Source organism: Dendrobates tinctorius, unplaced genomic scaffold (genome assembly GCF_039654945.1).
Source record: "Dendrobates tinctorius isolate UK_male_01 unplaced genomic scaffold, ASM3965494v1 ptg000070l, whole genome shotgun sequence".
NCBI classification, from domain to species: domain Eukaryota; kingdom Metazoa; phylum Chordata; class Amphibia; order Anura; family Dendrobatidae; genus Dendrobates; species Dendrobates tinctorius.
Genome location: NW_027361738.1, coordinates 93,412,059 through 93,434,979, shown reverse-complemented (window position 1 = coordinate 93,434,979; position 22,921 = coordinate 93,412,059). Strand labels below are relative to the sequence as shown.

Here is a 22,921-nt window from a genome sequence, read left to right as displayed (position 1 = left end):
CTGTATCCACTAGGGGGCGCTGTGTGGATGTCCCAAGAGAAAGGATGAGTGGCAGAATCCTGAAGGATGGTTATGTATCTCAAGGTGGGTGGCCTTGCGATGGAGACTTATGTATGCGTATTGATCAGCAATGATATTGCTGAGGTGTTGTCTCAAGGTGTAAGGGAGAAGTCTCCAGGTAACTAGAGAGTTGGGCGGCCTGGTTACCTACAAACAAACCCAGGGGGTGTGTTTAAAGAACACTGTGATAAGGAGTGTGGAAATGCTTGAAGGACCTGTGATGAGGTCAGAGTCATGTGACCCGATGGGCGTGGCTATAGACCATATAATGTGGCCAGGGTAGGTCACAGGGGGTGAATGCTGGGACCCAGTTGGTCCAGTGAGAAAGGTCCTGCTAGGAGAAGGATCTCCTGACTAACAGCCTGTGGAGTGGCTGTGTGTAATGGCTGCCAGCACCTGTTAGTTCCCTGGAGGGAATGAATGTCGGCTGCATGATAAAGGAACCATGAGGTTACCCGGACGTGGGTGAGATAACTTGGGGCTAGGAAGCCTGCACATTGAATACTGCATAGCCTATATGACTATAGGACACTGCTAACAGAGGGAAACTCTGTAATGGACGCTATGCTGATTATGCTGTTAAGTGAACTGTCTGTTGCTGTGATGGTTTATGATGGTGAATAAACCGCAAGGACTGTTATGATTTGATGGAAAATCCGTGCCGGATCTGGTTTTGTGGCTGCAAGCGAGTGATCCCCTACTTAGATGACAGCGCTACCTCACAGCTCTTATGATCAGTGGGGTCCTCTCTCTCCTGTAGAGTGTAAGCTCTTATGGTCAGCACGGTCCTCTCTCTCCTGTAGAGAGTAAGCTCTTATGGTCAGTGGGGTCCTCTCTCTCCTGTCAAGTGTAAGCTCTTATGGTCAGCGGAGTCCTCTTTCTCTCTCCTGTAGAGTGTAAGCTCTTATGGTCAGCGGAGTCCTCTCTCTCCTGTAGAGTGTAAGCTCTTATGGTCAGCGGGGTCCTCTTGCTGCAGTAGAGTGTAAGCTCTTATGGTCAGCGGGGTCCTGTCCTGTAGAGTGTAAGCTCTTATGGTCAGTGGGGTCCTCTCTCTTACTCTCCTGTATAGTGTAAGCTCTTATGGTCAGCAGGGTCCTCTCTCTCTCTCCTGTAGAATGTAAGCTCTTATGGTCGGCGGGGTCCTCTCTCTCCTGTAGAGTGTAAGCTCTTATGGTCAGCGGGGTCCTCTCTCTCTTTTCTGTAGAGTGTAAGTTCTTATGGTCAGTGGGGTTCTCTCTCTCCTGTAGAGTGTAAGCTCTTATGGTGAGGGGGTCTTCTCTCTCCTGTAGAGTGTAAGCTCTTATGGTCAACAGGGTCCTCTTTCTCCTGTAGAGTGTAAGCTCTTATGGTCAGCGGGGTTCTCTCTCTCCTGTAGAGTATAAACTCTTATGGTCAGCGGGGTCCTCTCTCTCCTGTAGAGTGTAAGCTCTTATGGTCAGCAGGGTCCTCTCTCTCTCCTGTAGAATGTAAGCTCTTATGGTCAGCGGGGTCCTCTCTCTCTTTTCTGTAGAGTGTAATCTCTTATCGTCAGCAGGGTCCTCTCTCTCCTGTAGAGTGCAAGCTCTTATGGTGAGCGGGGTCCTCTCTCTCCTGTAGAGTGTAAGCTCTTATGGTCAGCGGGGTTCTCTCTCTCCTGTAGAGTGTAAGCTCTTATGGTCAGCAGGGTCCTCTCTCTCTTTTCTGTAGAGTGTAAGCTCTTATGGTCAACAGGGACCTCTCTCTCCTGTAGAGTGTAAGCTCTTATGGTCAGTGAGGTCCTCTTTCTCTTTCCTGTAGAGTGTAAGCTCTTTTGGCCAGTGGGGTCCTCTCTCTTTTCTATAGAGTGTATGCTCTTATGGTCAGCGGGGTCCTCGCTCTCTTATATAGTGTAAGTGTTTATGGTCTGCAGGGATTTCTACCAGACGTCTGTGGGAATCATCTCAAAAGTTCTTAGATGGAGTTGATATCAAGGACTTTGATTGGCATTGTGCTTGGTGATGTACGGCTGCATGCAGTTGCTCGGCCATGAAGCTCCCGGGGGGGCGCAGTGTTTGTACTGATGTTATAGTATACTGTATAACATTCAGTCCCATTGTCCCCAGTGTATAACATCCAGCCATAATGCCCCTATGAATAAAATCCAGCCTTGTTGCTCCTCGGTTTATAACATAAAGCCCCATTGCTCCTGATGTATAAAATCCAGCCCCATTGCTCCTCGGTATATAATATAATGCCCCATTGTCCCCAGCGTATAACATCTGGCCCACTTGCCCCTCAGTGTATAACAGTGAGCCCCATTGACCCACGTGTATATCATTCGGCTCCTCAGCCCTCCATGTATTACACCGTCATATCATCTGTCGTCTGTCTTATGCTCTGGGAGCAATGGGGCCGGATGTAATACACTGGGGGTCATAGGGCTGAATGTTATACACCGGGGGGCAATGGGGCCAGATGTTATAGACAGGGGGCAATGGGGCCGGATGTTATAGACAGGGGGCAATGGGGCCGGAGTTATACACTGAGGGCAATGGGGCCAGATGTTATACACCGGGGGCAAAGAGGCCGGATGTTATACACCGGGGGTAATGGGGTCATATGTTATAGACAGGGGGCAATGGGGCCGGAGTTATACACTGAGGGCAATGGGGCCAGATGTTATACACCGGGGGGCAAAGAGGCCGGATGTTATACACCGGGGGTAATGGGGTCATATGTTATAGACAGGGGGCAATGGGGCCGGAGTTATACACTGAGGGCAATGGGGCCGGATGTTATAAAAGGAAAAATCCGAATTCAGTGTTGAAGCCGTGTGATAGTTGTTGGTCCTCTTGAAGGTTTTGCGTTGGTTCATGTTGCCGCCCTGTATTCAGGTCATAGGTTCCTGTAAGCTTCGTCTTCTACATCTCGTACAGATTTTATTCTTGCTTCCCTTATGTAAAGTTTACAGTATCCTGCAGATGTTTCTTTCTCTTGTTGTTACATTTCTTCATTTTAAAGACTAGGACTCATTATAATGGATTCTATGAAGCAGATAGTTAGTAGGTAACGTATATTCAGCGATGGATCTAAACTCCAGCTGATTGAACCAGCAGCTGTGGGACTTCATTATCTTTTGAAAAGCGGCTCGCCACACCAGCTGGTCCCCATTCGAAGGGCATGACATCATTTTCACTATACTAGTCATAAATGTAACAATTGTGTAGCGACAAAAGTTCCCGCAGCGTGGTCGATGTGTTTTTTTTGTTTTTTTTCAACAAAATAAAGTAGAGAGAGGCTGAATGAAGCCGACAAAGTACAGCAAAAGGCGAGAGGACGCCACAAGTACTAGTGCACACAGAAACTTTGGAATATCGGAAATGCTACCTGTTCTTCACTCTTCTTTTCCTGTACGTGCTATGGCCCTGATTCCTCAAAGCGGTTTTGATAGATTTCTGGCGTAAAACACTTTGAAGAGTTGCAAAACTCTTGTGCAGCTTAATGTTGCGACTTTTGGAGTTTTCACTAAAGTTTTGGCCACTGGGGAAAGCATGGGTGGGATGGGGTGTGATGAAGCCTGCCCGATAAATTTATCAAAAGTTGTGTCATCACTAGTGTTGAGCATTCCGATACCGCAAGTATCGGGTATCGGCCGATACTTGCTGTATCGGAATTCCGATACCGACTTCCGATATTTTTTCAATATCGGAATTCAGCATCGGAATCGGAAGTTCAAAGTTGATTGACAGCCTGACGTCATCATGATGCGCGGTGTGTGCGCATCATGATGCGCCGTCATTTCGGGCCTTCCGGGGGTCTCTGCCGGCCTGCCGGGGGCTGTGTGGACTGCCCGGGGTCTGTACCGGCCTGCCGGTGGTCTGTGCACCCTGTGGGGGTCTGTACCGGCCTGCCGGGGGGCTGTGCCGGCCTGCCGGTGGTCTGTGCACCCTGTGGGGGTCTGTACCGGCCTGCCGGGGGGCTGTGCCGGCCTGCCGGTGGTCTGTGCACCCTGTGGGGGTCTGTACCGGCCTGCCGGGGGGCTGTGCCGGCCTGCCGGGGGGCTGTGCTGATGTCCGGGGGTCTGTGCAAGCATCGTCCGATGGGACTACAAGTCCCATCGGGCGATGCCTGCTACCATGACAGTGATTGACACATTAGCCAATGATGGGACAGTAGTAGTCCCATCATCCGGCTAATGTGTTAAATGTTAAAAAAAAAAAAAAAATACTACATACATACTACATACATACTACATACATACTACATGCTACATACATACTACATATATACTACATGCATGCTACATACATACTACATGCTACATACATACTACATATATACTACATGCATGCTACATACATACTACATGCTACATACATACTACATACATACTACATGCTACATACATACTACATGCTACATACATACTACATGCTACATACATACCACATATATACTACATACATACTACATACATACTACATGCTACATACATACCACATATATACTACATACATGCTACATGCATACTACATATATACTACATACATACTACATACATGCTACATACATGCTACATACTGCATACTACATACATACTACATGCATGCTACATACATGCTACATACATGCTACATACATACTACATGCTACATACATACTACATATATACTACATACATGCTACATGCTACATACATACTACATATATACTACATGCATGCTACATACATACTACATATATACTACATGCATGCTACATACATACTGCATGCTACATGCATACTACATACATACTACATACATACTACATGCTACATACATACCACATATATACTACATACATGCTACATGCTACATACATACTACATACATACTACATACATGCTACATGCTACATGCTACATACATACTACATATATACTACATGCATGCTACATACATACTGCATGCTACATGCATGCTACATACATACTACATACATACTACATACATACTACATACATACTACATATATACTACATGCTACATACATACCACATATATGTGACAATGACAAGTATTGGTAAGTATGTTACTCTATGTTATATGTACTGTATGTCTATGTATGTATTGTATGAATGTATTGTATGTATGTAGTATATATGTGGTATGTATGTAGCATGTAGTATGTATGTAGTATGTATGTAGCATGCATGTAGCATGCAGTATGTAGCATGCATGTAGTATATATGTAGTATGTATGTAGCATGTAGTATGTATGTAGCATGCATGTAGTATGTATGTAGCATGCATGTAGTATATATGTGTTATGTATGTAGCATGTAGCATGCATGTAGTATGTATGTAGTATGTATGTGGTATGTATGTAGCATGCATGTAGTATGTATGTAGTATATATGTGGTATGTATGTAGCATGTAGTATGTATGTAGCATGCAGTATGTATGTAGCATGCATGTAGTATGTATGTAGTATATATGTAGTATGTATGTTGCATGTAGTATTTATGTTGTATGTATGTAGCATGTATGTATTTTTCTTTTTTACATTCAACACATTAGCCGGATGATGGGACTACTACTGTCCCATCATTGGCTAATGTGTCAATCACTGTCATGGTAGCAGGCATCGCCCGATGGGACTTGTAGTCCCATCGGACGATGCCTGCACAGACCCCCGAAGCCTGCACAGACCACCGGCAGGCCGGCACAGCCCGCCGGCAGGCCGGCACAGCCCCCCGGAGCCTGCACAGCCCACCGGCAGGCCGGCACAGCCCCCCGGAGCCTGCACAGACCACCGGCAGGCCGGCACAGCCCCCCGGCAGGCCGGCACAGACCACCGGAGCCTGCACAGACCCCCTGGCAGGCCGGCACAGCCCCCCGAAAGGCCCGTACAGACCCCAGAGAGGCTGTACAAGGCAAAAACAGGGTTTTTCTTATTCCGATACCGGAAGTCCCATAGACTTGAATGGGACTTCCGGTATCGGAATCGGCGATACCGATACTTTTTTTAAAGATCGGCCGATCCATTCCGATCCGATACTTTGAAGTATCGGACGGTATCGCTCAACTCTAGTCATCACTTATCCTAGAAATGTTACTCCATTCTTGGACTGGAGCAACATTTCTGGCAAGGTGTACACCACTAATAAGATGCACCAAATTCCTTAAGTGGCATGTTCCTCTTAGCGATGCACCAGCGATCCTGACCGCGTCATATCGCTGGTCGGGATCGCTGGTGCATCGCTAAGTGTGACAGTACCTTTAATGAATTTGGCACATCTTATTCCTGCACGCTCCTCCTTAAGACTGCCGTGTAAAATGCCAGTCTTAAAGAATCGGTTCCCTAAGTGTTCAGAAACTCAGTAAAGAAATTGTAGTAGTGGGAAGGAGGGGGATGCAGCTGCAGATGTATGCTATGAGAGTGGAGGAGGAGCAGAAATCGGGAGACATCTGACGAGCTCACAGTAGAGCTCAAAACATTACCGGTGTTTGGGCAGTAGGAGACACGAAATAAAGGGTAGATAATACATCAGTAAAGACTCAAAGTATGGGTAGGAAAGTAAAGATGGTTACTGTTACGTGCTTACCTGATCAGGTGGATTTACTAAGTCACAGGTCAGTGTGAGTAGCACAGGCCAGAGGCATTGATGCAGCACAGGTGCACCAGTTGTGATATAACGAGGAATAGTAGAACTGGGATATGCATTATTGCACATGGATCACCGAAACTGAAAGTTCTACATGCAGCAGAGCTAGAAGAGCTTGTGTTGGATAGCCCTCAGGAAGAGTAGTGTATAATTCAGGCACTTGGCTACTTGTGTCTAGAATCCTGGAAAGCACATGGACGCAGAATGCGCTACATTAATACTCAGGCAGCATGCAGCCACATGAGCCGGCCACAAAAAGCCTTAGATGATGACATCAGAAGTGCATGCTGAGTTACCAGAGAAACCCATTGTGGCTAGCACTGCAAAAGCAAAATGTAGAGAAGAGAAGCAGAGCTTTGCCGAATTTGCCAGCTTTGCCGAATTTTCCACAAAGATTTGACTTGCGGTGAATAAATTTGAGAGGATCTCAAATATTGTAAAGAGGAGGAGAGAAAGAAAGAGATCCCCCAAGAATAACCCATATCTTTTCAATATGATCTGCCTTACCTGATGAATCTGGAGAAGGGATCCCGCTGTCATGCATGTCGTCAGTCCTGTGCCCGACTGTGCTCCATCTCCGATGACCCAGGGGTGTACTAACCACCATTGTAAATGGTATGGTAATGTAGGATGTGGTGTCATAGCTGCTGCTCATTAGGAGGAATCCTGCTCGGCCGCACAAAACTATATTACATTGCTGTCTGTTGCTTCGCACGGGGCGGTGCCAGTTAGGGTTTTTTTGGTTTTGTGAATCAAATCCCAAAGTGTTTGAATTTGAGTAGAACCGAAAATTTCAGGAAACTTGATAGAACTGATACGCTCATCTGTCTAGGGCAGAAAAATGGAGTCATTATTACTTTTCATTGGACCAAACATGTAAAAATTACTGTGTGGGAACACAAATAGGAGCTTAAGGGTTAAGCAAAATTGGGTTTCCTCTCTTCTCATAGTGTATGCTCCGTTACAGGAGTGGAAACAGATATAAGAGGCCCCTGTGCAAGAATATGGGCCATTTTCAGTCCAATAACTCATCATAATACACATTTGCGCCTGCCTTAGATGCAGTAGGGCGCCCCTTTAGCCCTGGCGCCCCTGTGCAGCATATATTTGTCAGGAACACCGCACTGCACTTGCTCACTGAGCCAGTTCGCGTGTCCTGAGTACAAAAACAGTGCTCAAAGATACCTGTGGAGTGGGACAGCAGCGGTGACGATGCGTGCTTCAGACTATCAGGACCTGAAGCACGTGACTGCTGGGGGCGTGGCCTAAGCTCCACAGAGCTAGGAGCTGCAGGGAAAGTCCTAGAAAGGTAACTACGGGACAAGTTACCAAGGGGCATAGACAGGGACGTAAACCAGATCAAGCCAGGTCAAAGCATGAGATAGCAGGACAGTACCAAAGGGTTAGACAGAGCGAAAAGTCAGGACGTAGCAATAGATCAGAAAACCAGAACGAGCAATGGACGGTACAATAGGGACAAACTGTAACGGAGTAACGATAGCCAAGCCAGGAGGTCAGAACCGGAGAAGACAATAGTACCAAAACGAGAGGCGGAGTTCAGAGTGAGGGGACAGACCGGGTCATACACGGGAATCAAGCAAGCAATGCCCTATACACGCTCACCAGGGGGGTCAGACACACAGCCAGAATAACAGTATAGCTGACAGGGAATCCTAGTCTGGAGTGAGTATAAATACCCCTCCCAGATCCAAAGAGAGGCCAGCAAAAGTTAACCCTGTGAGAAAAGGACATTAACCATGTCCTAACCATGACAATATTGCACCAATGGTATGTGCACCCCTGCCCCTCTGGTGGCACACTTCTTCCTCTACTGTACGTCCATACACTTTTTTCCTATGGGAAATCATAGCATGCTTCTTTGAGATTTTCCTTCCATGTACGACATGCGATGGGGCATTATATGGCGGCACAGATGTAGCAGCCATGCACATGGCACTGCCGGGTACACAAAGCCTTAGATTACTCCAGCCCCGCAGTAATATTCCTCCATGATATTCATCCTCAGGCTCATGTTTCTTGTTGATACATATGTGTTTATTTTGTATATCGTTTTTTTACCGGTTCACTTCCACCGTACATCTAAGTGGCACTTTAGAGAAATACGGCATAATCCGCATCGAGACTCATTGTCAAACTAATGTTGTCATCGCCTCCGTACAGTGAATAAGCCGAGTCCACATTGTAGATGTCCTTAATAATCTATGTAATTTGCTCACAAATCTCCAGCGCAAAAACGTTTCCTGTTTTCGGAGACAAGAGTATTAATAACGAATAATGTATGAATGAAAAACTTCCTTTGTCTAGGAAGATACGACCGTGCAGGGAATAGCGTTATGGATTTTTAGTTGCAGTTGACGTTGATGCTTTTGGATGGAGATTTTTCAGGCTATTTGTCTTGAGTAAAAAGTCTTTCACCTCAATAGTATCGATGGTTGTCCCATCGCAATTATAGGGTTTAATGGAAGGTGGGATGGTAGCATTGCGTAAGGCAGGACACCGGTAGATACATCACCGTCTGGCTACGATTCATAAAACATAAGAGGATCGTGTAGCGATAGGACATAGGAATGCATCTCAATATTCCCTTCCTTGGATTTACGTCTGTTTTGTCTTCTCCTGTTTACGCCTTGTCCGTGCACAACAAGAAAATTTGACTTTTACTTAACCCTTATGTCCAACTCCATTTTCTCCACCCCACAAGGGTCTAGGAAGTGGAGAAGTTAAGAATTGTTGGTGGAGACATGAGGTCACAATTAAAGTAGTCATCACATCTAGAAACTCTCTACCTGTATCATATCCGTGCTCTATACATTTGAGTATAAGCAAATTTGGAAAAAAAAAACCAAAAAAAACAATGTTCTTTTGTCTTCCAGGATGCATCCATCGCTCACAGATTTCATATGATGCGAGAAAAACATCCCGAAAAGTTCAACAGTAGGTAAGAGGTCCAGGATTGTTTTTTTCTTGTTTTTTTTTTTTTTTTAATAAAGTTGCTTCTTATATTCCTATAATTCATTTGTATTTGGTGGAAAAATAGCCGTGTGGTGTCCATCCTCCTGAAGCCCAACGTTTCAACTCCAAATTGTGAACCTAAAGTTCTAGGAATGGTCCCAACTAGAGTTGAGCGATACCGTCCGATACTTCAAAGTATCGTATCGGATGGTATCGGCCGATCTTTAAAAAAAGTATCGGTATCGCCGATTCCGATACCGGAAGTCCCATTCAAGTCTATGGGACTTCCGGTATCGGAATAAGAAAAACCCTTTCCTGCCCTTGTACAGCCTCTCTGGGGTCTGTACGGGCCTTTCGGGGGGCTGTGCCGGCCTGCCAGGGGGTCTGTGCAGGCTCCGGTGGTCTGTGCCGGCCTGCCGGTGGTCTGTGCAGGCTCCGGTGGGCTGTGCCGGCCTGCCGGGGGGCTGTGCCGGCCTGCCGGGGGGCTGTGCAGGCTCCGGGGGGCTGTGCCGGCCTGCCGGGGGGCTGTGCCGGCCTGCCGGTGGTCTGTGCAGGCTTCGGGGGTCTGTGCAGGCATCGTCCGATGGGACTACAAGTAATGGGACAGTAATAGTCCTATCATCCGGCTAATGTGTTGAATGTAAAAAAAAAAAAAAAAAATTACATGCTACATACATACAACATACATACTACATACATGCTACATTCATACTACATACTACATACATGCTACATACATGCTACATTCATACTACATAAATACTACATGCAACATACATACTACATATATACTACATACATACTACATACATACTGCATGCTACATACATACTACATGCTACATACATACTACATGCTACATACATACCACATATATACTACATACATACTACATACATACTACATGCATGCTACATGCATGCTACATGCTACATACATAACACATATATACTACATGCATGCTACATACATAGTACATGCTACATGCATGCTACATACATACTACATGCTACATACTACATATATACTACATGCATGCTACATACATACTACATGCTACATACTACATATATACTACATGCATGCTACATACATACTACATGCTACATACATACTACATATATACTACATGCATGCTACATACATACTACATGCTACATACATACTACATATATACTACATGCATGCTACATACATACTACATGCTACATACATACTACGTATATACTACATGCATGCTACATACATACTACATGCTACATACATACCACATACATACTACATACATGCTACATGCTACATATATACTACATATATACTACATGCATGCTACATACATACTACATGCTACATACATACTACATATATACTACATACATACTACATACATACTACATGCTACATACATACTACATATATACTACATGCATGCTACATACATACTACATGCTACATACATACCACATACATACTACATACATGCTACATGCTACATATATACTACATATATACTACATGCATGCTACATACATACTACATGCTACATACATACTACATATATACTACATACATACTACATACATACTACATGCATACTACATACATACTACATGCTACATACATACCACATACATACTACATGCTACATACATTCATACATATATACTACATGCATGCTACATACATACTACATATATACTACATGCATGCTACATACATACTGCATGCTACATGCATGCTACATACATACTACATACATACTACATGCTACATACATACCACATATATACTACATACATACAATACATTCATACAATACATACATAGACATACAGTACATATAACATAGAGTAACATACTTACCAATACTTGTCACATTGTTCCCCGAAGCCATTGTCTTTTCCGGAATAAATATTAACATAACAAACCACAAAAATACTCACCCACGATCCGAAGCAGTCCACGAGTGTGTCCCACGACGATCTTGGGTAGAGAACTGCAGCATCAGCTGATGCTGCCGTTCTCTACGGGCTGCAGGAATCCAATGACGGAAGGTAGGTATCCTTCCGCACTGTATTCCTCCGCCACTTAAAAAAAAAAAAGTCCCTAGTCTCACTTTATGCCATTGCTGTGTGGGAAATTCCCACACAGCAATGGCATAAAGTGAGACTAGGGACTTTTTTTTTTTAAGTGGCGGAGGAATACAGTGCGGAAGGATACCTACCTTCCGTCATTGGATTCCTGCAGCCCGTAGAGAACGGCAGCATCATCTGATGCTGCAGTTCTCTACCCAAGATCGTCGTGGGACACACTCGTGGACTGCTTCGGATCGTGGGTGAGTATTTTTGTGGTTTGTTATGTTAATATTTATTCCGGAAAAGACAATGGCTTCGGGGAACAATGTGACAAGTATTGGTAAGTATGTTACTCTATGTTATATGTACTGTATGTCTATGTATGTATTGTATGAATGTATTGTATGTATGTAGTATATATGTGGTATGTATGTAGCATGTAGTATGTATGTAGTATGTATGTAGCATGCATGTAGCATGCAGTATGTATGTAGCATGCATGTAGTATATATGTAGTATGTATGTAGCATGCATGTAGTATATATGTAGTATGTATGTAGCATGTATGTAGTATATATGTAGTATGTATGTAGCATGTATGTAGTATGTATGTGGTATGTATGTAGCATGTAGTATGTATGTAGTATGCATGTAGTATGCATGTAGTATGTATGTAGCATGTAGTATGTATGTAGCATGTATGTGGTATGTATGTGGTATGTATGTAGCATGTAGTATGTATGTAGCATGTATGTGGTATGTATGTGGTATGTATGTAGCATGTAGTATGTATGTAGCATGCATGTAGTATATATGTAGTATGTATGTAGTATGTATGTGGTATGTATGTAGCATGTAGTATGTATGTAGCATGCATGTAGTATATATGTAGTATGTATGTAGCATGTAGTATGTATGTAGTATGTATGTAGTATGTATGTGGTATGTATGTAGCATGTAGTATGTATGTAGCATGCATGTAGCATGCATGTAGTATGTATGTAGCATGCAGCATGTATGTAGCATGTATGTAGTATGTATGTAGTATATATGTAGTATGTATGTAGCATGTAGTATGTATGTAGCATGTAGTATGTATGTAGTATTTTTTTTTTTTAACATTTAACACATTAGCCGGATGATGGGACTACTACTGTCCCATCATTGGCTAATGTGTCAATCACTGTCATGGTAGCAGGCATCGCCAGATGGGACTTGTAGTCCCATCGGACGATGCTTGCACAGACCCCCGGACATCAGCACAGCCCCCCGGCAGGCCGGCACAGCCCCCCGGCAGGCCGGTACAGACCCCCACAGGGTGCACAGACCACCGGCAGGCCGGCACAGCCCCCCCGGCAGGCCGGTACAGACCCCCACAGGGTGCACAGACCACCGGCAGGCCGGCACAGCCCCCCGGCAGGCCGGCACAGCCCCCCGGCAGGCCGGCAGAGACCCCCGGAAGGCCCGAAATGACGGCGCATCATGATGCGCACACACCGCGCATCATGATGACGTCAGGCTGTCAATCAACTGAACTTCCGATTCCGATGCCGAATTCCGATATTGAAAAAATATCGGAAGTCGGTATCGGAATTCCGATACAGCAAGTATCGGCCGATACCCGATACTTGCGGTATCGGAATGCTCAACACTAGTCCCAACTGGTTCTAGAAGTTCCTCTTTTCATGCAAATCTCCAGTCTTCTCATCATACAAGAACCTTAATTATTCCGTACGAGGACTTGCTTTTCGCAGGACAAGTTGTAGTTGTTTTCATTTATTTTACCAAAAAAATGTACTTAAAAACAGGAAAAAGTCTCCATTTTTTTGATCCAAATGTTTGCTGCCGTGCCGATGCATCATTTGGATTCTTTTTTTTTTTTTTTTAAAAAGTGGTGACATTTTTGTGCAAATGTGCTCCAGTCGATTCCCGTCCCTGAAGTAATTTTTTTCATCAGAAATTCTAGCATAAATCTTAGCGACATTCTAACATTTTATTCTGAAAGGTGCAACTTTTATTGTTTGCAAAATTTATCAACCCATTTTAAGGAATCGGGTGGAAAAAAAGAGCTTTGACAAAGAATGCAAGACAAAAAAAAGAATAGTCTCAAAAAAAAAAAAAAAAAACAACAGATGACTAATCTGGGCTTTTATGTTTTTATATTAAACATAAAAAATCTTCTAGGGTTTTGGAAAATAACATAAGAAATAATAGGTCTTGAAGGATACAATGTTGCTCTCGTCATTGAAACTACAGGATCCTGGACGGGACATCTCGACCATTCTAGGGCTCGTCAATCGCCGTGCTAAATCTCAAATCATTTAAGCCCATAAACCTTGAGCAATAAGTTGTTAACGGTCATTTTAACCAACTTTGCGTGAATCAATAGGACAAGAGAATGTAAGATACTTTGTAATATATATGATCAGAGAAATCTGCTTCTTTCTCCACTTATAAGCCACATCTTCTCCTCTCACTACTTCCTGAACTCATCATTCACTTTGAAAAACTGCTAAAATCTGTCCTGCTCAAGACAAGATGGACTGACAACTCACTGAGGAATCAGATTACGGATGTCTATGAAAGTCCATAGCGAAGCAGGGAGGAACGAGAGCAAAGTGAGTGAGAGAAAGAAAAGCACAGAGACACATGGAGACTATGATGCATCTTTTATTTAATCTCATAGCTGGATGCAAAGCTACATTGCTCAGTACTCCTGTATAATTTCATCCATGCTGCTGCTCCTGCGTTTAAACTTGCACTAATAATAATAATAATAATATTTCTATAACGCCAACATATTCCGCAGCACTTTACATTTCGGAGGGGATTTGTACAGACAATAGACATTACAGCATAACAATAATCACATAGATTATAACAAATACCAAGAGGAGTGAGGGCCCTGCTCGCAAGCTTACAGTCTATGAGGAAAAAAGGGGAGACACGAAAGGTGGGTGGTAACAGTTGCCTTCGTTGTTCGGACCAGCCATAGTGTAAGAATCGGGTGTTGATGTAATGCTGCATGAACCGTTTATCAGCCAGAATAGGTAAAAGTACAGACAGAGAGGGCTATTAAATGCATAAAGCATGTGAGAACATGATACGAGGAACCTGGTTATGGTAGAACTTTTGACTGTCCCACAAAGGATTAGTTAGATTAATGTGTTGAGGCGATAGGCCAGTGTGAACAAATGCGTTTTTAGGGCACGGTTAAAACTGTGGGTATTGAGGATTAATCGAATTATCCTGGGTAGCGCATTCCAAAGAACTGGCGCAGCACGTGTATAGTCTTGGAGACGGGAGTGGGAGGTTCTGATTACTGAGGATGTTAACCTCAGGTAATCAGCAGAACGGAGGGCATGAGTAGGGTGGTAGACTGAGATGAGGGAGGAGATGTAGGGTGGTGCTGAGCCATGGAGGGCTTTGTGGGTGAGAATAATAAGTTTATATTGAATTGTGGAGTGGATGGGTAACCAGTGTAATGACTGACACAAAGTAGAGGCATCGGTGTAACGATTGGTGAGGAATAATAATAATAATAATAATAATAAATTTTATTTTTATAGCGCCGACATATTCCGCAGCACTTTACATTTCAGAGGGGATTTGTACAGACAATAGACATTACAGCATAACAATAATCACATACAGTAGATTATAACAAATACCAAGAGGAATGAGGGCCCTGCTCGCAAGCTTACAGTCTATGAGGAAAGAGGGAGACACGAAAGGTGAGTGGTAACAGTTGCCCTGATTGTATGGACCAGCCATAATGTTAGGTGTGTGACAGTACGGACACAGAGGGCTATTGGATGCATAAAGCATGTGGGAACATGATGCTGGGAACCTGGTTATGGTAAAACTTTTGGCTCTGCCACACAGGGATAGGTTAGGCTAATGTGTTGAGGAGGTAGGCCAGTCTGAATAAATGCGTTTTCAGGACATGCTTAAAATTGTGGGGATTGGGGACTAATCGTATTGACCTGGGAAGTGCATTCCAAAGAATTGGCGCGGCACGTGTAAAGTCTTGGAGACGGGAGTGGGAGGTTCTGACTATTGAGGATGCTAACCTCAGGTCATCAGCAGAACGGAGGGCGCGGGTAGGGTGGTATACTGAAACAAGGGAGGAGATGTAGGGTGGTGCTGAGCCATGGAGGGCTTTGTGGGTGAGGGTAATAAGTTTGTACTGGATTCTGGAGTGGATGGGTAGCCAGTGCAATGACTGGCACAAGGTAGAGGCATCGGTGTAACGATTGGTGAGGAATATGATCCTGGCTGCAGCATTCAAGACAGATTGGAGAGGGGAGAGTTTGGTAAGAGGGAGACCGATTAGAAGAGAGTTACAATAGTCGAGACGAGAATGAATAAGAGAAACAGTAAGAGTTTTTGCAGAGTCAAAGGTAAGAAAAGGTCGAATTCTAGAAATGTTTTTGAGGTGCAGATGACAAGAGCGAGCCAGTGATCGGATGTGGGAGGTGAATGAAAGCGCTGAATTAAGTATGACCCCAAGACAGCGGGCATGGTGCTGGTGAGTAATGGTGGAACCACACACGGAAATGGCAATGTCAGGCATAGGTAGGTTAGTAGAGGGAGGAAACACAAGGAGTTCAGTGTTTGACAGGTTCAGTTTCAGATAGAGGGAGGACATGATGTTGGAGACAATGGTAAGACAATCACTGGTGTTTCCTAATGATGTAGGCGTGATGTCAGGAGATGAGGTGTATAATTGGTGTCATCAGCATAGAGATGGTACTGGAAACCAAATCTACTGATTGCAGTTTACAAGGAGAAGAGGAGGGGACCTAGGTCTGATCCTTGAGGAACCCCAACAGTAAGGGGAAAATGAGAGGAGGAGGAGCCAGCAAAAGATACAGTGAATGAAGGAGCGGTCAGAGAGATAGGAGGAGAACCAGGGAGAACGGAGCATAGTGAGGAGGAGCTGATGATCCACAATGTTGAATGCTGCAGAGAGATCCAAGAGAATTAGCATGGAGTAATGACCATTTGATTTAACTGTTAGTAGATAATTAGAGACTTTAGTGAGGGCAGTTTCAGTAGAGGGTAAAGAGCGGAAACCGGATTGGAGAGGGTCGAGAAGAGAGTTATCAGAGAGATAGCGGATAAGACGGGAGTGGACCCGGCGTTCCAGGAGTTTAGAGATGAAGGGAAGATTAGAGACAGGTCTATAGTTAGCGGCACAGTTTTGGTCGAGGGATTTTTTTTAAGTAGTGGATGTATGATGGCATGCTTAAATGAGGAGGGAAAGATACCGGAAGAGAGTGAGTGGTTAAATATTTTTGTTAGGTGCGTGGTGACAGCAGGGGAAAGCGACTGGAGGCGATGTGACTGAATGGGGTCACTGGTGCAAGTGGTTGGGTGAGAAGATGCAAGGAGCCTGCTTACTTCTTCTGTGACTGGTTCAAAATCAGGTGGGGGAGGGAGGATAGTGCATGGTATGAGGGAATTGGGAGAAAATTTCCTGTTGGATATAGTCAATAATATTCTTTGAAAAAAATGGCCAGATCATCAGCATGGAGATCTGTGGATGAGGCCTGTACTCTTGGGTTGAGTAGGGAATGAAAATTGTCAAAGAGACGTTTCGGGTTATTGGACAGTGAGGTGATGAGGGTGAAATAGATTTGTTTGGAGAGGTGAAGGGCAGTGTTGTATGTTCTAAGCATAAACTTATAATGGATGAATTCTTCATGTAGATTGGATTTTCTCCACAGACGTTAGGCGCACCTGGAGCACCGCTGTAGGAAACAGGTTTGCAGCGTGTGCCAGGGTTGTCGCTGTCTGTGCCGAGTTGTTCTATGTATAGGAGGTGCAGCTTCATCCAGGAACATTGCAGTGTTTCATTGTAATGCTTCAGTGCAGAATCAGGACATGAGAGGGAGGAGATAGGGGCCAATGATGACTACAGGTCCTTCATAAGTTTCTGGGAGTTAATGGCCTGTATGTTTCCATAAGTCTGGAAAGTGGGGGTGTTCTGAGCGTTATGGCAGTTCTTAACCCAGAAAAAAAGATTGTGGTCAGAGAGCGGGAGAGGGGAGTTGGTAAAATCATACACTGAGCAAAGCCGGGAGAAGACCAAGTTGAGGGAGTTTCCGTCTTCATGCGTAGGAGAGTTAGTAAGTCGTGAAAGGACGAAGGAGGAGGTTAGAGATAAAAGGTGAGTAGCAGATGGGGAGAGGGGAAAAGCAATGGGGATGTTGAAGTTTCCCATGATGAGGGTGGTGATATCACAGGAGAGAAAATGTGGAAGCCAAGTGGCAAAGTGATCCAGGAACTGATGGGCCACGAGGATGATACACCACCGCCACTCGCACTACAAAGAGACAGGCGAGCAGGAATCCCACAAGTCTCTATACTGTATTGTCCACAAACACATATAACAGACTTAACTAGTGCATAGTACCTTAGTGGCTGTGGACTAAATTGCACAATTTATTTTATCTCATAGCTGGATTCACAGATACACTGCTGTATAATGTTCTCCATGCTGGTACTGCTTTTAAAGTTGCACTACAAAGAGACAGGAGAGCAGGAATCCCACAAGTGTCTGTACTGTATTGTTCACGAAACCACTTCACAGATAACAGTGCATAGTACCATGGTGGGTGTAGAAAATCACTAATGCTCACTAACCACTGACATGAATTTGTTAGTTATTGTCTATGTGTGGTCTGTTGGGCCCATTGACCGAAAATGCATTTGTCGGAGTATCACACTTAAAATTCAAAAAATAACAGAAAAAAGTGTAGTTGAATAATATTGATGAGTAAGACTCGATCATTCTTAATGTATTTCTCTCATTTAATTTAAACTGATCGCGCCGTACTCTCTAATTAGAGAATAAATAATCAGGGTATAATCACTGTAACAGGCCCGGGTCTGATCCGAGGGGGAGAAATGTGTAAAGCCAGCAGGGTGCTGATGTGAAACAACTTTAAGAACTGGAATGTAAATTAATCTAAAATCAATAAAACGCTTTTCTTTTATTATTTATCTGAAAGCAAAGTGGAAAAAGCCATTTAATCTGTTAAACTTCTGTGACAAAGTGTAAAGTGAGTATTACTGGAGAATAGACGGCGTGCTAATTGAAATGTAGAAAAATCTAATGAAAACATTCTAATTATTATAAGAAACTTCTACTACTAACATATCCGTACTGTGAGCAAAGCATTTACCGACCCAATAAACCGTACATATCCAGATGACAGTGTTAAAACGGTTATATTCAATGTACTGGAATATAGGAGCAGTATTATAGTAGATATATTATTGTACATAGGAGCAGTATTATAGCAGTTATATTCTTGTACATAGGGGCAGTATTATAGTAGTTATATTCTTGTACATAGGGGCAGTATTATAGTAGTTATATTCTTGAACATAGGAGCAGTATTATAGTAGTTATATTCTTGTACATAGGGGGCAGTATTATAGTAGTTCTATTCTTGTACATAGGAGCAGCATTATAGTAGTTATATTCTTGAACATAGGAGCAGTATTATAGTAGTTATATTCTTGTACATAGGGGGCAGTATTATAGTAGTTCTATTCTTGTACATAGGAGCAGCATTATAGTAGTTATATTCTTGTACATAGGGGCAGTATTATAGTAGTTATATTCTTGTACATAGGGGCAGTATTATAGTAGTTATATTCTTGAACATAGGAGCAGTATTATAGTAGTTATATTCTTGTACATAGGGGGCAGTATTATAGTAGTTCTATTCTTGTACATAGGAGCAGCATTATAGTAGTTATATTCTTGTACATAGGAGCAGTATTATAGTAGTTATATTCTTGTACATAGGGGCAGTGTTATAGTACTTATATTCTTGTACATAGGGGCAGTGTTATAGTAGTTATATTCTTGTACATAGGGGCAGTATTATAGTAGTTATATTCTTGTACATAGGGGCAGTATTATAGTAGTTATATTCTTGAACATAGGAGCAGTATTATAGTAGTTATATTCTTGTACATAGGGGGCAGTATTATAGTAGTTCTATTCTTGTACATAGGAGCAGCATTATAGTAGTTATATTCTTGTACATAGGAGCAGTATTATAGTAGTTATATTCTTGTACATAGGGGCAGTGTTATAGTACTTATATTCTTGTACATAGGGGCAGTGTTATAGTAGTTATATTCTTGTACATAGGGGGCAGTATTATAGTAGTTATATTCTTGTACATAGGAGCAGTATTATAGTAGTTATATTCTTGTACATAGGAGCAGTATTATAGTAGTTATATTCTTGTACATAGGGGCAGTATTATAGTAGTTATATTCTTGTACATAGGAGCAGTATTATAGTAGTTATATTCTTGTACATAGGAGCAGTATTATAGTAGTTATATTCTTGTACATAGGGGCAGTATTATAGTAGTTCTATTCTTGTACATAGGAGCAGTATTATAGTAGTTATATTCTTGTACATAGGGGCAGTATTATAGTAGTTCTATTCTTGTACATAGGAGCAGTATTATAGTAGTTATATTCTTGTACATAGGGGCAGTATTATAGTAGTTATAGTCTTGTATATAGGGGCAGTATTATAGTAGTTATATTCTTGTACATAGGGGGCAGTATTATAGTAGTTATATTCTTGTACATAGGAGCAGTATTATAGTAGTTATATTCTTGTACATAGGGAGCAGTATTATAGTAGTTATATTCTTATACATAGGAGCAGTATTATAATAGTTATATTCTTGTACATAGGGGCAGTATTATAATAGTTATATTCTTGTACATAGGGGCAGTATTATAATAGTTATATTCTTGTACATAGGAGCAGTATTATAGTAGTTATATTCTTGTACATAGGAGCAGTATTATAGTAGTTATATTCTTATACATAGGGGCAGTATTATAGTAGTTATATTCTTGTATATAGGAGCAGTATTATAGTAGTTATATTCCTGTACATAAGGGCAGTATTATAGTAGTTATATTCTTGTACATAGGGGCAGTATTATAGTAGTTATATTCTTATACATATGGGCAGTATTATAGTAGTTATATTCTTGTACATAGGGGCAGTATTATAGTAGTTATATTCTTGTACATAGGGGCAGTATTATAATAGTTATATTCTTGTACATAGGAGCAGTATTATAGTAGTTGTATTCTTGTACATAGGAGCAGTATTATAGTAGTTGTATTCTTGTACATAGGAGCAGTATTATAGTAGTTATATTCTTGTACATAGGGGCAGTATTATAGTAGTTATATTCTTGTACATAGGGGGCAGTATTATAGTAGCTATATTCTTGTACATAGGAGCAGTATTATAGTAGTTATATTCTTGTACATAGGAGCAGTATTATAGTAGTTATATTCTTGTACATAGGAGCAGTATTATTGTAGTTATATTCTTGTACATAGGGGCAGTATTATAGTAGTTCTATTCTTGTACATAGGAGCAGTATTATAGTAGTTCTATTCTTGTACATAGGGGCAGTATTATAGTAGTTATATTCTTTTACATAGGGGCAGTATTATAGTAGTTATATTCTTGTATATAGGGGCAGTATTATAATAGTTATAGTCTTGTATATAGGGGCAGTATTATAGTAGTTATATTCTTGTACATAGGGGGCAGTATTATAGTAGTTATATTCTTGTACATAGGGAGCAGTATTATAGTAGTTATATTCTTATACATAGGAGCAGTATTATAATAGTTATATTCTTGTACATAGGGGCAGTATTATAATAGTTATATTCTTGTACATAGGGGCAGTATTATAATAGTTATATTCTTGTACATAGGAGCAGTATTATAGTAGTTATATTCTTGTACATAGGAGCAGTATTATAGTAGTTATATTCTTATACATAGGGGCAGTATTATAGTAGTTATATTCTTGTATATAGGAGTAGTATTATAGTAGTTATATTCCTGTACATAAGAGCAGTATTATAGTAGTTATATTCTTGTACATAGGGGCAGTATTATAGTAGTTATATTCTTATACATATGGGCAGTATTATAGTAGTTATATTCTTGTACATAGGGGCAGTATTATAGTAGTTATATTCTTGTACATAGGGGCAGTATTATTGTAGTTATATTCTTGTACATTGGGGCAGTATTATAGTAGTTATATTCTTGTACATAGGGGCAATATTATAGTAGTTATATTCTTATACATAGGAGGCAGTATTATAGTAGTTATATTCTTATACATATGGGCAGTATTATAGTAGTTATATTCTTGTACATAGGGGCAGTATTATAGTAGTTATATTCTTGTACATAGGGGCAGTATTATAGTAGTTATATTCTTGTACATTGGGGTAGTATTATAGTAGTTATATTCTTGTACATAGGGGCAATATTATAGTAGTTATATTCTTATACATATGGGCAGTATTATAGTAGTTATATTCTTGTACATAGGGGCAGTATTATAGTAATTATATTCTTATACATATGGGCAGTATTATAGTAGTTATATTCTTGTACATAGGGGCGGTATTATAGTAGTTATATTCTTGTACATAGGAGGCAGTATTATAGTAGTTATATTCTTGTACATAGGGGCAGTATTATAGTAGTTATATTCTTGTACATAGGAGCAGTATTATAGTAGTTATATTCTTGGACATAGGAGCAGTATTATAGTAGTTATATTCTTGTACATAGGGGCAGTTTTTCTTTACATTCATACTATGCTCCTGTTGTGAATTTGCCATTGCATCTTGTGGTTAGAAATCCAATTTTATAGGGGAAAGAAAATGGATTACTCTTGTCCCCCTATGAACCCTTTCATATGGTTTGCCTAACTGGATAGCAGACTATGTACTTACTTTTTAAATATAAACTTCCAGGCCTGTCACATGTAAATCAGACACTTTCCATTGAAACACAAGGTGTACATTTCAGTCTCGGGTCTCGTTATTATGTTTTGCATAGGCGAGATGAGTTGCTTATTTGCTGTTTTGGACATGTTTCACTTCCATGCAAAACATGTCCAGAACTTTCCTGAGATATTTTGTCACCAAATACCGAATAATAGCTTATAGCTTCTCGTTTTGCATATCGATGTAGCACATGCAAATCCCTGTGCCCTTCCTCTCAAACTCTGTGATTGCCGTATTGTCTCTAGAAGTGTTATAAAAGGTTCATCTGTCTGATCAAATAAGGAATTTTAATGAATCAATAGGAGGAAATCAGAGAGG

The 22,921-nt window shown here is 41.8% G+C and overlaps 1 protein-coding gene across 1 annotated transcript in view; it reads left to right on the top strand.

Moving 5' to 3' along the window:
* DGKB (diacylglycerol kinase beta) overlaps positions 1-22,921 on the top strand; it is a 738,755-nt gene that overhangs the window by 381,390 nt on the left and 334,444 nt on the right. Inside the window, exon 20 of the mRNA XM_073582131.1 lies at positions 9,563-9,627. Coding sequence (XP_073438232.1) covers positions 9,563-9,627 — 65 coding nt within the window. The remainder of the gene's footprint in view (positions 1-9,562; positions 9,628-22,921) is intronic.